This window comes from Colobus angolensis, unplaced genomic scaffold, assembly GCF_000951035.1.
Source record: "Colobus angolensis palliatus isolate OR3802 unplaced genomic scaffold, Cang.pa_1.0 Scaffold51, whole genome shotgun sequence".
Lineage (NCBI taxonomy): Eukaryota > Metazoa > Chordata > Mammalia > Primates > Cercopithecidae > Colobus > Colobus angolensis.
In genome coordinates, this window is record NW_012118599.1 from 12,573,990 (window position 1) to 12,590,169 (window position 16,180).

The 16,180-nt window shown below is 43.0% G+C and overlaps 1 protein-coding gene across 1 annotated transcript in view; it reads right to left on the reverse strand.

The window, feature by feature from the left end:
* The window catches only part of CDC5L (cell division cycle 5-like), a 58,953-nt gene extending 52,187 nt beyond the window's left edge, over nt 1-6,766 (reverse strand). Inside the window, exons 1-4 of the mRNA XM_011960304.1 lie at nt 6,413-6,766; nt 3,937-4,040; nt 1,762-1,923; nt 1,031-1,158 (exon numbers count right to left, since the gene is read on the reverse strand). Of these exons, the coding sequence (XP_011815694.1) occupies nt 1,031-1,158; nt 1,762-1,923; nt 3,937-4,040; nt 6,413-6,457 (439 nt within the window). The 5' untranslated portion in view covers nt 6,458-6,766. The remainder of the gene's footprint in view (nt 1-1,030; nt 1,159-1,761; nt 1,924-3,936; nt 4,041-6,412) is intronic.
* Nucleotides 6,767-16,180: the final 9,414 nt, after the last annotated feature.

The following is a 16,180-nucleotide window of genomic DNA, read 5'->3' on the forward strand; positions in this document are numbered from 1 at the left end:
AGAGACGGGGTTTCACCGTGTTGGCCAGGATGGTCTCGATCTCCTGACCTCGTGATCCGCCCGTCTCGGCCTCCCAAAGTGTTGGGATTACAGGCTTGAGCCACCGCGCCCGGCCAGAATCACTGTTAAGTCTCCATCACAGTCTCACAGTGTTGCCTTTTCACACAGAATAAATAACTTGCCTATAGTCAAATAAGTAATTAATAGGAGGACTGAGACTTGTTGTCTCTCTCTGTGGAATAGGAATGAGAAACAGAATCCTCAAGGGCTCACCTCTAGCCTCTGAAAAATCTACCCAATAGAATCACGCTATCAATTTTAAAGACAGGGTCTCATTATGTTTCCCAGGCTGGCCTCCAACTTCTATCTAGGCTCAAGAGGTTATGTTGCCCAGACTGGCCTTCAACTCCTGGGCTAAAGAGATCGACCCATCTCAACTTCCTTAGCAGTTAGCACTACAGGCACACACCACTACATCCAGTAACACTGCTTAATTAACTGAACTTAAGAAACAGAAGATGAAGGGGCCCTGTTCAGAAAAAGCAACTACTCTATAACAGACAACACTGGACACATTTGGAAAGATGCTTAGAATAAGAACACTGGTGACAGAATTGGGGGCTCACACCTATAATCTCACACCTTATAATCTCAACACTTTGGGAGGCAGAAAAGGGAGGATAGCTTAAGCCCAGGAGTTTGAGACCAGCCTCGGTAACACAGGGAGACCCCATCTCTACAGAAAAATTTAAAAATGAGCCAGGTATGGTGGCATAAATCTGTACTCCCAACTACTCAGGAGGCTGTGGTGGGAGGACTGCTTAAGCCCAGGAGGTCAAAGCTACAGTGAATCATGACTGTGCCACTTTATTGCAGCCTGGGTAACAGAGCAAGACCTTGTCTCAGGAAAAAAAAAAAAAAAGGGGGGATTCTAAAGTAGAGGAGTTCAGAAAGGAACTAAAAGAGTTACAAAGAGGCCAGAGGAGTTTATAGTTACCAAAGAAATAAATTCCTCAAAGCATACACTTACCCTCATCCATATCAATTGGATCAGGCCGCGCTGGTTTTGTTTCTGGATTTGGATCTATTTCTCCAGGTTTAAGTTTTCGTGGATCATCTGTTGTTTCCTCTTCATTGTCTCTTTGGGCAGCTTTATCCCTAGAAAAAAGCCCACAGGAGTTACTCACACTATAATACCATTTAGTGTTAAAATTACCAGATTTCCAAGTTCTGACACTCTTTCTCCCCCCCAAATAAAAACAATGGATGGGCTTTAACAACATAAAGCCTTTTTACTATCACTTCATCTGAAAGAAATGATATTAAAATTTGTTAATTTCAGTGACTGGTTTCAACCACTCTGAAATAGGACCCAAACAGATCCTAGTCACAAATGCAGTACAGCCATACAAATTAAAAAAAAAAAAAAACAACTATTAGCAAAGAACCAAAATGTTCCAGTAGGTAATTCTTAGCAGTGTGATCATGGGTGACTTTTATTTGCTCTTTTACTATTTTTTCCCCAGATTTTCTATGATGAACACACATGACTTGTATAAATCTTTTAAATTATTATTTTAGGAAGTATATAATAGAAGGCATAATTTTGATCAACCATCTGAGATTTGGAAAATATTATCCAATGGCTTTAGCTTTGGCTTTACTCACATCCATAATTAAAGAGAAAAAATACTCAAAGTTTATTCAGCCTCTTTCAGAACATAAACATATATTCTATGCTCTTTCTGAAGATTCACTTACAGAAGAAATTCATAGTGTTCTAAGCACTGGGCCGCTGTTCTTCCAATGATTGGAGCAATGGTCCTCCACTGAGTTGGCATCAACTTGGCCAAGTGCAAGAGTTTTTCCTCTTCTTCTCTAGACCATTCTGTCTTCTTAATGCTTGGATCCAGCCATTCATACCTATTAAAAATAGATCATTTTATATATTAGTCAGTTACCTGGCATAAACATCAAATTTGCACAATGGGTACACTGACTTCTAGTGTCTGTTTCAACAAATGCTCTCATCCTTCAATTACTAAAACTGTTCTTTTTGACAACAGCGTATTTGCTGTGTGGTCACACTTACCCCAGCCAATAGTCCCCATCTCATCACATTCTATTTTGTTTTAATTATGCAAGATTAATGGTTAAAAAAGATTACTTCACTGTATCATGATCATATGCTTTCTTTCTCAACTATCATTTGTTTTTATTTATTTTACACTTTTCTAGAAATTTTGAAATATTTGGAAGACAATACAACCTTACTTTTTTTACAGTGTTTCCAGTTTTCATACTATTTTCTCATGCTTTGGTTCTCACACCAAGGCTTATTTCTTTAAGCATTTGACTTACACTCACTAAATTCACCATATCCTTTCATTTGATATGTTTTAAAATTTAAGTAAAACTACTAAGACATCCCCTCCGTCTTTCCTAATTCCCCACCCAACACACCTTTTCCATCCAGTCTACTTAGCTGGATGACAGGCAGGCAAACAGGACTTACATCCTACCAAATATGAGAGCAGGAACTGGTACCACTAAGACACACAGAAATCAGAACCATTTCTTCAGCCTAAAAATCATCTTCCTCTTTAACAGCCAATTTCTACAGCCTCGTTCTGTCACCAAGACTAGAGTGCAGTGGCACCATCTCAGCTCACTGCAACCTCCACCTCCTGGGTTCAACCGATCCTCCCACTTCAGCCTCCCAAGTAGCCACCACGCCTGGCTAATTTTTGTATTTTTAGTAGAGATGGGGTTTTAACCATGTTGTCCAGGCTGGTCTCAAACTCCTGACCTCAGGTGATCCCAGCCTTGGCCTCCCAAAGTGCTAGGCTTACAGATGTGAGTCACCACACCTGGCCAATCTCTACATTCTGATCCTTTCCCCTACACAGGTGCCAAGGAAATTAGGTCATTCTTGTACAATCCAAAGTATTTTCCTAACGCCACATGAGTTGGGGGATGGTGCTAAATAACTCATACTAAGAACACACTAAATAGCTTCACATGTTCACTATCCTATGATTTAAGAGGTGACACTAGCCGGGCATGGAGGCTCACACCTGTAATCCCAGCACTTCGGGAGGCCAAGGCCGGTGAATCACGAGGTCAGGAGATTGAGACCATCCTGGCTAACACGGTGAAACTCCGTCTCTACTAAAAATACAAAAAATTAGCCAGGAATGGCGGCAGGAGCCTGTAGTCCCAGCTACTGGGGAGGCTGAGGCAGGAGAACGACGTGAACCCAGGAAGCGAAGCTTGCAGTGAGCCGAGATCACAGCACTGTACTCCAAACTGGGCAACAGAGTGAGACTCCATCTCAAAAAATAAAAATAAAAAAGAGGTGACACCACAGGCTCAGGGCTGGCTTGTATTATGTTTTAACATATATAACATATTAAATATGCTTAATATTTAACATATTAACTATAAAATAGATAATATTTCAACTGCATTATGAGGAAACTCAACTACTGTAGGCTCATTTGGAAAATCAGCCATTATCACTTATTTCTTTGAGAAAGTAAGTTCTAAAACAGCTAACTTACGCACTTTTAGAACACAATTAATATCAAGCTGGGGCTCATCTGCCCCTGAAAGTAGACTTTGTATGCTTCACAAAGCACTCTCAAATACATTAACCCATTTAGATGACACCTCACATCTCTATCAGTTAGGACCAAGTATTATTATCCTTAATTGGGAGAAAACAAGGGCAGGGGAGAGGGATAGAAAAATGGCTTGCCTAAGATTACATAGGAAGAAAGTGACAGCTAAGTCAAAAGTCCAAATTCCATCTCCCACTCCATGCCTTGTTATATCATGATGTCTGCTTTCTTTGATAAGGTTCACAGAGCTGACATTTTCCATCATCACAATTAAGCTCCTTTTCTGTTTTCCACTTATTAAACTGGTACATACCATCTGGCTTTGCACTGCTTTGCTGATTTTCTATGCAGCAATGACGCAATCCTAGACCACTGGTTTTTCCCATATTTCATTACCGCTGCTTTCAGAATTTCATCCTAAAAAAATTTGCCAAAGAGTACATTCAGTCACAAAACTCCAAGTGAGAAAAGACAAAATTTAAATTAACTCTGATAGGGCTTTTGGAGAGACACATGCACATTCACACCCCCTAGGTTAAAAGACTAAGGATGAAAACCTCATTAACTATAATAATAAACAGCAACCAAGAATTAAGAAATTAGGAAGAAATCCCTTAGAAAGATATCTACCCACCCTTACACCACACTCTTCAATAAATTGGGAGTGGGAACAGCCCAATCTGAGAAACTCTACTTTACAACAAAGATTAAGAAAAAGTATTCTTCAATGTGTGGCTGTCCTTCTCTTCAAAAAGGATAACTAAAAAACACAACAACAACAAAAAGGTATAACTCATTCATTAATACAGTCACTCAAAAAACACTTCCTCAACATCTACCTTGAAACAGGTCTTCAGGAAAGGTCTTATCAAACAGGACGTATCCAGGCCTCAAGAAGCAAGTTGGGACTCTGGTGAATGTATTCTCCAATCCAAGCCTCCTGTTTCAAGTTTACACATGGCATTTCCCCGCCAGCCCCTTAACCCCACTTACGACCCAAGAATCCACATCTCAGGTCTAACCTAAGAATTAAATATTTCTACCCCAAACCCCCCAGTCAGCTCTCCTTCCAGAGACCCCCCCGTCTCTGGATACCATTTCACCAGGGCACCCATCACAATGTAGAATGCACCAATCTCAAGGCAGCCTGGCAAGCTAAGTCACAGACAAGAAGGTTAATGCAGTCATAGATGCACGCACTTGGGCGATTTTACTTCTAGGCTTTTTTTCCCACATTGGATTTGAGGTACATGCCTCTTGAGATACCCTACTCCATCCTCTGCATCTCCCATAATCAAATATACTGTTTTAAAAAGACTGCAGAGCTTTGACCACTGCATAGGAATCTTACTGTTACTTGATTTTATATCTGTCTCTCCCTCAGAAATCATCTCTTCTCCAATTTAAACAGACTGGTTCCCTTGGAGCAAGCTGAGGCAGTTTTCATTGTCTTTATTTGTAACTCGGTTGCAGTACTACTACACTTAAACACATTTTCAACTAAACAGATACAGCAGATACCTACTCTACTTGATTCATTCTGCAAACACCTGTCAAGCAACCTACTTCATGTTGGTTACTGTCCTAGGTTCTAGGAATACCAAGACCTGGTTCTCTCGCAATGCCATCTGGTGAGGTGACAGAGCAACCAGCACTTACTCAGAGGCTACTATGTGCCCTACTCTGTTTTAAATATTCCAAACGTATTAACTCGTGTAATCCTCAAGTGAGGTATTATTATCCCAATTTAGAGAAATTAGAAAACTGAGGCTCCCAGAAGTTAAGAAACTTAACCAGTACCACACAGAGGATGTGATGCTTACAAAAAGACAAAGCAAGCTTTAACAAAAAGAAAAAGGTACCATGAGAATACCGGGGGTGCAACTAATTCTTACAAAGATTCCAAGAAGTGTTTCTGAACTAGGTTTGAAGGATGATCAGAAAGATGTCAACTGCTAGGAAGGCAAAAGACGTAAAAAAAGAAGGCATAAAATTTAACGAAAAAAAGACACGGAGCATGAAAAGATATGATGTGCTCCAGAAACTGATAAATTCGGTACACTCTGAACACAAAATGCACTAAAATCTAATTTCTATTTCACTCCCACTCTACTGCCCTTTGGCTCACCAATGGCACTATCCACTACGTTTCTGGAAGCAGACACTATCCTAAGCAGTTTTTCCTTTCTGGCTTCCATCTAGGCAAAGGCAGTGACAGAAACCAGACCTTGAGATCTGTCGGGATGGCAAACAGGTTATGCCCTGGTAACAAGTAACCAGAGAGATGCGGGCATAAACGGGCTCTCTGAACCTGGTACTCAAACTGCTTCCCCTCTGCAAGGATGTCAATGAAGAAACAAAGTTGTGGCCACGGCAACTTCTTTAATTCTGAGTATCGGACAGAGTCGTGGTGCCCGGACTAAGAATGGATGGTGCCCCAGCGGACCAATTCTCGCTGAGTTGGAACTCTGAGTTCCTCCAGGGGCGCGGGGGTGGGAGGGGGCGTATTAAAGTCAACAAAAGTTCACTAAGGGCCTAACAAGTGAGCTTGGAGCTGAGTAGCCAGGTGGTTACATCACGGTCCCTGTCCCACTGGCGCTCGCACAACACGGGGCTGGACACAAGGAAAGGACCCCGACACACGGAAAGAGCCCCGCGCGTCCGCCCCCAGGCTGCCCTCCACGCAGATCCCAAAGGGTCTCCTCCTCGCCTACCCAAGCTCCGCGCGCGTGCGCACAAGCAGCTAGAGGGGAGCGGAGGGCAGCGGACGGCGGGAAAAGGAGACTTACCTCGGTGTTCCTCCACACGCCCCCCTTGATCATAATTCGAGGCATCTTGGCGGCAGGGTGTCTCGGCAAGCAGCCGACAGGAGCTTCAGAGAAGTAGTAACGGTGCTTGGGCCACGGGACTCAAAGCCGCCACTTCCTCCAAGCGCGACCTTCTGCTTTGAAGAGCTGCGCAGGCGCAAGGTGGGAGGGGGAGCAGAGAGCAAGTCTCGCGAGATCTGGGGTGGCTGAAAGGGAAAAAGTGTCTTGTGGAAGCGCTGCTGTAGGAAGACTGACAAAAAACCATCAAACCACTCTGGCCAAAGCGCCTTACGCCCCGCGCATGTCCAAAACAGAATGGAAGAAACTACGGCTCTCGCGAGATAGCGGCGGTGGAGCTTGGCTGGGAACAAAGTGGTGGGATTGATCGTAACGTCACCGAGTGGCAGAGGGTGGGAACGCCACGCGTGTGGAATTTCAGCACAATTGCTACGAAGAGGGCTTTGTTAACTTATTAATCTAGCTCTTTTAAGTATTTCAGTAATAGGAATTTATTCACAGAATACTCAGGAAAAGCCAGTAGTTTATTTAAGGCTCAGTTTCCTAACGTGTAAAATAGAGAACATGGTAATGCCAACCTCACAGGATTGTCGTAAGGACTAAATGAGATCATAGACCCAGCACAGTATCTGATCCATAATAACTGCTCTAAAACAATAGCATCTATTATTGCAAGGAGGGCAACGCCAACTTCACCCCGTCCCCGGGTGATCCATGCTTGTTCCAGAAACCCGCAGAAACGTCACGTCAGAGTTTTTAATTCATCGCTCAGTCTCAATTAATAATACCATTGATACGCACTAGTATTAGAAAACTCGAGTTGAGTTGAAATCTTGTGAAATCTTGACTTTCTCGTAAGTTTGGGTAATAACCTTACTGAATCTCAGTATCCTCATCTGAAAAGTGGAACTAACAATACCTGCCTCATAAATGAGGAGGCAGATTAACTGAAACATAACTAAAACCCAGTGAAGTAGGGATTGGCAAACTCTCTGCTATCCCACCCCAATTATTCATGCAGTCTCCTTCTTCACCATTCCAGAACATCTCTGGCTCCATCCCTCGAAAATATCAAAATATTTAGTGGGTTGGGAAATGCCCTATTTATAGTATTTAGTGTTTTTATAGTGCCTATCTCTTTATATTTCTTCATTTCTCCGTTTGCCTCTTCTGGAAGAGCTAAAGAATTTTCTTTGTTTTTCCTTTTAGCTTTTATTTACACACATTCTGTACAATTATGGTCGGCAAGAGGGCATTTTCCATGGCCACCCTGGTAGTATTTGCCACTCAAAGGTTTATGCTGGCGGGTAGCCCGCCCTTGAGCTATTTAGCTGTGTGGTGGATAGGAAACCATCGGACCTGTGGCCAGTTAAAGTGTTTTCGTTTGGACCTCTCCTGTAACGGGGCAGTTTTTTTAATTTTTTATATTTAATTTTTGTGGGTACATAGTACATGTATTTATGGGGTACATGAGATATTTTAATACTGGCATACAATACTTAATAATCACATCAGGGTAAATGGGGTATCCATCTCAAGCATTTATCATTTGTTCTACAAACAATCCAATTATAATATTTTAGTTAATTTAAATGTACAATTAAATTATTTTTTACTATAGTCATCCTGTTGTGCTATCAAATGCTAGGTCTTTGAGATTTTAACACTGGAGCATAGAGGAGGTCAGTCTCTGCTGACTGCTGAACATCCAACATGTGACACCCAGACAACTATCTGCCATAGTTGTCTACCACCATGTTTTGGATTAAGGGAAAAAAGCAGGTAAAGAGAGAAATGTAAGTCCTGACCATGTCAGAGTACCTGGATCCAGCATGCTCCTGAGTCCCAGCTGCACTCCTGTTCTTGCATTCTGATTATTAGTTTCCTGTTGGTGTTAGCCAGTTGGAATTGGGTTTCTATTATTTGTAAGCAAGAGTCCTAACAATTCCAGAGATGGATCAATACTCTCTCAGAGGCCTTTCAGAACTCGCATTCCAAGAATGGATGATGGCTTCTCCTTCCATTCAGGGCCACCTCTATACCATATATCACCTTTGTGAGAACTAGAAAAAGGTGCCCCTTCCTCAAGACACTTTATGCCACCTGCTGGAAAATTGTCACAAAATACTGGCATTCTGAGAACAGGACACTCTATTACAAGAAAATTGGATCTACCATCTCCACTATGTGAATTCCACCCCTAGAGACATGCATTGTACAACCTACTCATCCAAATAAAACAGCCCTGTCAACTGTCCCTCATCTCACCTTTGAATCAGATTGTATATCCCCTTTCAGAATTCAGAAAATGCAACATCATGGAAGTCCCAGGATGTCTGAAACCAGAGCACTGTAGCCACAAACATCAGAACACACACACACTGTCCTCCAGGATGTCCTGCTTGGCCGGTCTCCCCCGTCACACTACTGCAGTCTCACCAGCCAGGTATGGGAACCCTTACAAAGAGGCCCCAGGGACTGCCAATAATCTCTTGAGGGACAGCCATAAGAAGCATCTACCATCAGGGAACCAGACTATATGATCGGTACTGCGAATCTTTGGTAAAGTGAGTGGCCACTGCTAAATAGTCTCTTCACTCACCCAAGGCATTTTTCCCCAAACATGTTCCTTAGAACACCAGTTACATAAAATATCTCTTTAAAAAAAAAATGGTTTTTATGTCCTGCCTTCTTGCAGAGTCACTGAAATTAAAACCTGTAAGAAGCTGTCAGATGAAAAAAATCTGTTTCTGCCTGTTGAGAGTTGAATTGTATTCTCCCAAAATAGATATGTTCAAGTCCTAACCCCTGCTATACCTATAAATGTGACCTTATTTGGAAATAGAGTCTTTGCAGATGTAATCAAGTTAAAATGAGATCATACTGATGTAGGTTGTCCCTAAATCCAATGACTAGTGTCCTTATAAGTGGAGAAGAAAAAAGATACAGACCCACAGGGGGAATATCATGGGAAGAAGGAGGCAGAGACTGTAGTGATGCAGCTCCAAGTCAAGGAATGCCAAGGATTCTGGCAGCCACCGGCAGGAGAAGGCATGGAACACATTCTCCCTCTGAGCTCCAAGAAGGAGCCAGCCCTGCTGACACTTTGATTTTGGACTCCCAGCCTCCAGAACTGTAAGAGAATACATTTATCTTGTTTTAAGCCTCTTAGTTTATTGTACTTTGTTGTGGCAGCCCTAGGAAGCTGATACACTCCTTTACTAATACAGCAAATCCTTGAATAACATCATTTTGTGCAAGATCGTTTCATGATAACATTGATGAGGCCAGGCATAGTGGCTCATGCCTGTAATTCTAACACTCTGGGAGGCCAAGGCAGGAGGATTGCTTGAGCCCAGGAGTTTGAGACCAGCCTGAGCAACATAGTGAGACTCCGTCCCTACAAAAATATTAAAAATTAGCTGGGTGTGGTGGTGCACACTTGTGATCCCAGCTACCCATAAGGCTGAAATGGGAGGATCACTTGAGCCTGGGTAGTCGAGGCTGCAGTGAGCCATGATCACACCACTGCACTCCACCCGGGGTGAGACCTCATCTCGAAAAAAAAAAAAAAAAATCCACTTGAAGCCAGGGCCACTGTCTGTGTGGGTTTCTTCCAGATACCCTGGTTTCCTTCCACATCCCAAAGCTGTGCAGGTGAGGTTCATTTGCAAGCCTGCAGTCTGAGTGAATGTGGGTGTGTGTGAGTGTGCCCTGCAATGGGATGGTATCCTGTGTCCTGTACAGAGCTGATTGCTGCTTTGTGCTGGGATAGGCTCTGGCCACCTATAACCCTGAACTGGAATAAGCGGGAATACTTATCTTGTTCTTATTAATCTTTCTTTTCTTTGAGACAGGGTCTTACTCTGTGCGCCAGGCTGGAGTGCAGTGCCACGATCTCGGGTCACTGCAGCCTTTACCTCCACCCCACAGGCTCAAGCAATCTTCCAACCTCAGCCTCCTGAGTAGCTGGGACTACAGGCATGTACCACCATGCCTGGCTAAGTTTTGTAATTTTTTTGTAGAGATGGGGTTTCACCATGTTGCCCAGGTTGGTCTCAAACTCCTGAGCTCAAGTGATCTGCCCTCCTCGACCTCCCAAGGTGCTGGAATTACAGGTGTGAGCCACCATGCCCCAGCCTAATCTTTCTTAAATGTATGCATAGCTTACACTTATTTCACTGTTTAATATTAGAAGTGTTTTTGTCTTTATTTAGAAGTTTGGTGATGTTTTGTGACCAGAAATATGCCATAGAAACTTAACTCTTGTTTGTATCAATTAGCCTATGGTAAAATTGATTACATTATACATCCTTTTGCTTAAAGTTGCAGTTTCCAAAAACTTATCAATGATAAAAGTGAGGACTTACTATATAGCATTTCCCAACTAATTTGACCCTAAAAACCTTTTTTCTTATTTATCTATTGACACTCAGGAAACACAATTTGAGAAACTCTGGCTCAGGAAAAAGAGGTTAGAAGTCCATCCGACTTACAAAGGGCAACCAGAGATGTTAGCAGGAGAATTTTTAGGTTGCATTGTCCCCATTTCCCTATCCCTCACCCCTCTCTGGGGAGCTGGTTCTGAATGGATTGATGTCTACTTAGCAGAGAAAGCAATCAAAATTCTAGTTTCCCTTTCATCCAGTTTTTTCACCACCAAGAAACTATGCAGGAAAGGGCTAAAATTAGGGGCAAAAGCCTATGGCAACAGCAAGGCATAGTTTAGAGGCAGGGTTAATGACTCTCACAATCTTCACCATCTCCCCAAATACACATGCATAATAATTTACATAAAAATATTATCCTGCTTTGCAAATGCAGTCATGTGTCACTTAATGACAGGGATACATTCTGAGAAATGCATCATTAGGTGATTTCACTGTTGTGAGGACGTCGTAGAATGTACTCACGCCAAACCTAGATGCAGTAGTCTATTACACACCTAGGCCATATGGTATATATAACCCCTTGCTCCTAGGCTACAAACCTATACAGCATGTTACTGTACTGAATACCATAGGCAGCTGTAACACAATGGCATTTTTGTATCTAAATATAGAAAAGGTACAGTAAAAACATTTATCAGTAAAATGTCTTCTAATAATTGTTTAAAAAAGATATCTGCAAAACAATAAATAAAGATACAGTAAAAATATGGTATTATAATCTTACAGGACCACCATCATATATGCAGTTTAGAGTTTATCAAAATGTCATTATGCATTGCGTGATGATACCACTTCAAGACAGGTCCTCTAGCCCCACCCCATTCACCAGATTGCCATCCATAAGCCCCACCTTCCCATTTAGAAATTCCTCAACCGGCACTGGGAAAAGCTAATGGAGTTTCATCCGTTGACAATTCCTTTGGTGGATCCAATTGTGGTTTTATAGTTCTTTCTCAGGGGTTCACCTTTGTTGGTGTTCTCTAGGGAGTCCCCTGTGCCCTGAAGTGAAGTGATCCCATGGAGAATTTGCTTTTGCTCAGGCCCTGAGGTTTAAAGGTCTTTTTGAGCTTATTGCTCAGTTTGGAATGGATATTCCAATTGTGTAATTTACATCTAGCTCCTACATCTACATGTCACAGGCTTAGAATACAAATTTCTCACAGGAGCTTTATTTTTCACATGCATATATCCAGACCCCAGATTTATATGCCCAGCTACACCCTAGACAGTTCTGCCAGTGTCACAGGTTCCTCAATGTCAAATTGCCAAACATTGACCTCCTCCCAAAAAATCTGTACTTCCCCAGCATGCCTCATTTCAGTGAATAGCACAAGACTGCTGCGTACAGTCGTGTAAAAAGTTCGCTGCACAAGGACATGGGGGTTTAAATCCAGCTTGCACACAGCTCACCAAGCTGTTCTTCCACAGGGTTTTGTCCACCAAGAGGGCATCATTCTCTAGTTGTACAAAGATGATACATGAGGTCCAGATGGCCCTGGCAACAACATCATCATCCATCCACTTGCCATTTCTCCTTCTCCTATATTTTTACCCCACCCATTCCAAAGTTATCCCAGAGTCTCACCACCTTGACCTCCTACTTAGCCCTCAAATCTATCTCCTTTGTGCCACGTGCACTGTAAGTTGCCAGTTCTGACAAATAAAAATGCAGAGCTCAACCGGGTGCAGTGGCTCACGCCTGTAATCCCAACACTTTGGGAGGCTGAGGCAGGTGGATCACAAGGTCAGGAGATCGAGACCATCCTGGCTAACATGGTGAAACCCCATCTCTACTAAAAATACAAAAATTAGCTGGGTGTGGTGGCACGTGCCTGTAATCTCAGCCACTCCGGAGGCTGAGGCAGGAGAATGGCGTGAACCCAGGAGGCGGAGCTTGCAGTGAGCCGAGATGGCACCACTGCACTCCAGCCTGGTGGACAGAGTGAGACTCCGTCTCAAAAAAAAAAAAAAAAAAAAAAGCAGAGCTCCCAGTTAAATGAATTTTAAATAAAGAACAAAAAATATTTAGTATAACTATGCTCCTAACTCCATTCTGTCTAACAGAAACCCAACTTTTACTCCAGCCCCAACTGTGCCCAGACAAAAGAACACATTTCTAGCCAGATGAGCACACACTTGCTCACTGCTTCACCACTGGAAGCTGGATCTGTCTGCTGCCCCCACACCACATTTGGGGGAAGCAGATACATTTCCTCAGAAAATAAGACATTGGGATATTTTGGCTGCTTATGTGATACAAGGCGAGGGCCCTTCATGCACACCATGAAATGTTTACTTTTCATGTAAGTGTTATAGCCTGGATTTAGGAGGCTCAGTGTTGGGTCCCAGGTCAGCCAGTAGTGGCCTCCCTATTCCTGAGGGTGGGATCAGGCCGCAGTCCCCCTTGGGGCTCCCCAGCATGGGAAGGACACCGGTCATCTCAAATGTGCTCCCACATCCTCTCCCAGAGTGTGCCGGAAACTTGGCCCGTAGACCCCGTAAAAAGGTGTACCATCCCGCATCAGGCATGTGGCTCAGTTCTGGGTAGAGGTAATTATATACCCGAGTACTCTCTCCTGATTTCCCAGCCGGGAAAGAAAAGCCTCTTTAGGACAGGGACATGATCTTGAAGGGCTCCAACTCTAAAATCCTTCACCAAGTCAAGTCCTGTAAACAATGTGCTTACCTGCCTAGATTTTGAGACCCAAATGCCTAAGAACAAAACAAAACTAACCAAACTGAGTGTCTCGTATTAGAAATGTGGATAATTAGTGGACTCCTACAGTATATTCCTAAATTCCCTGTGGAAGTTTAGAAGTTTGATATCCTACTATCTTAACATTTTGGTAACTTGGAGTTCAGAGATCGCTGATTTGAACGTTGGTGCCACTAGTTGAATAATACAATGTTTCCTCATGTCCACAGAGGCCATTTTTCGTTTATCCCAGGATCCAAAATTAGAATACCTCTGTGCAATGTAAAATTGCACACCAAGAAATTTACTTGTAAAGTGTCACATATAGTTTATTTCTATTGAACTTCAGTTATTGAAAGTAAGAAATGAACACACACACGCACCTCTGCACACACACGTGTTTTTATTTACCAAAGACCCTACAGTGAGGTGAAGGGGATCTTTACATCCAACAGGTTCAACCTCTTTGTAGCAGAAAGAAGCTAAAGCTGAAACAACTGGAAAGAAGCAAAAGAAAAGCTGGAACAGCTGGAAAGAAGCAAAAGCTGGAACAGCTGTGATATGCACATATTTTTCCCAAGTGGCCTTTTCTATGCCTTTGTCTCCCAAACACACACAGACATACTGATGCTGTCCGAAGTTGGCAGTGAAACTCTCCCTGCCAGCTGTTGAGGTGCCGTGGAATAAGGCCTGGCCATCAAGATGTACCCACAGAGAACACCAGATCCAGTGAAAACTTCCCTGATTTTCAGGGGATGAAATGTAGTCCTACAACTCCAGAAGTTCAATCATCTAACAGTTGTGTGGGGTTTTTTTGTTTTTGTTTTTTTTTACTCATGGTTTCTGCGTCCTAGATTAAAAGAAAAAGGAATCAAATCATATCTACTTAGAGCAGCATCTAGGAATTATATAGACCTCTTTGAAACCTAGAGACTACTCCAAACCTTCTAAAACTATATTTTGGTCGTTCTTTTTTTTTTTGAGACGGAGTCTGGCTCTGTCACCCAGGCTGGAGTGCAGCGGTACAATCTCGGCTCACTGCAAGCTCCTCCTCCCGGGTTCACACCATTCTCCTGCCTCAGCCTCCCGAGTAGCTGGGACCAAAGGCACCCGCCACCATGCCTGGCTAATTTTTTGTATGTTTTTAGTAGAGACGGGGTTTCACTGTGTTAGCCAGGATGGTCTCGATCTCCTGACCTCGTGATCTGCCTGCCTCGGCCTCCCAAAGTGCTGGGATTAACAGGCATGAGCCACCTTGTCCAGCCAGTTGTTTTTCTTAATATAGTTATGGTGTAGGACACCCGCCTTCCAAAACACCAGGGAACCTTCTGAGAGCAGTTTCCTGTGCCACCTAGATAATCCCATCAGGAAATCTCTGCAGAATCTTTTTTTTTGTTCTATATTGTGTCCTCCATTACTAACCCACATGGTGGTTGCAGTTGACTTTTTTTTTAGGGGTGAGGCGTTGTTGTTGACTAGAGAGAAGGAAGACTTTTTTATGTTTAAGTAATAGAGGCACAAAAAAATTATTATTTTTTCAGAAGTTAATGTGTTCTGGAAAAATCTCTTGGCAGCCTCTGTCTTTTTAAAAATTATTTGGTTTTCTTTTTAATTATTATATTAGGAGCAGGGGTGGGCCTGTGACCCAGGGGCCAGAGGATTAGCACAGATCTATGCTGATGTTAACCCAAGGAGTGGTCAGGCACAGCAGCCTGTGGTAAGCACCATGCTCTCTGCCAGTTAGTCTAGAGGCACACATGAAGGTGCCATGAATGCATTGTGGTTTTTGTTTGTTTCTTTGTTTTTGAGACGGAGTTTCGCTCTTGTCAACCAGGCTGGAGTGCAATGGCATGGTCTTGGCTCACTGCAACCTCCACCTCCTGGGTTCAAGCGATTCTCCTGGCTCAGCCTCCCGAGTACCTGAGATTACAGGCACCCACCATCATGCCTGGCTAATTTTTGTAATTTTAGTAGAGACAGGGTTTCGCTCTGTTGACCAGGCTGGTCTGGAACTCCTGACCTCAAGTGATTTGCCTGCCTCGGTCTCCAAAAGTGCTGGGATTCCAGTCATGAGCCACCACACCTGGCTATATGTATTATGTTCTAAACCTGCTTCATTCACTTTGGCTGTGACTGGAAACAACAGACATTTTGGGAAATAAATCATGCTCATGTCATAGACACGTTCAGTCTCAGCATGGGCCACAATCTCTTTCCACTTTAAGGTTTTGGGGAGACTAGATCTGCAGCCCTCATTAGTTAGTCAGTGGGGTCCCCTAGTGGAGAAAGCGATTGGCTATAAAAATGCCGAGAGTCATTAGTTTGACTGGGTCAGAGCCTGTGAGGCAGCTTTTGTTTTCACCTTTTCCTCCAAATGTTTGCTTCTTGTCTGATTGACAGGAGGCCCTAAAACTCATGACTGGTGGTCACTGAGCTCTCACCCTGCTTGGCTATTGTAGATAGGCAATACTGAAGTGGGGAATGCAGCTACAGGGCAACAGTATTACTTACCTGGTATAGATCCAGGCTTCATGTTTTTCTGACATGTACCAAGTTAACATTAGAGAAACATTCCGAAAGATATTA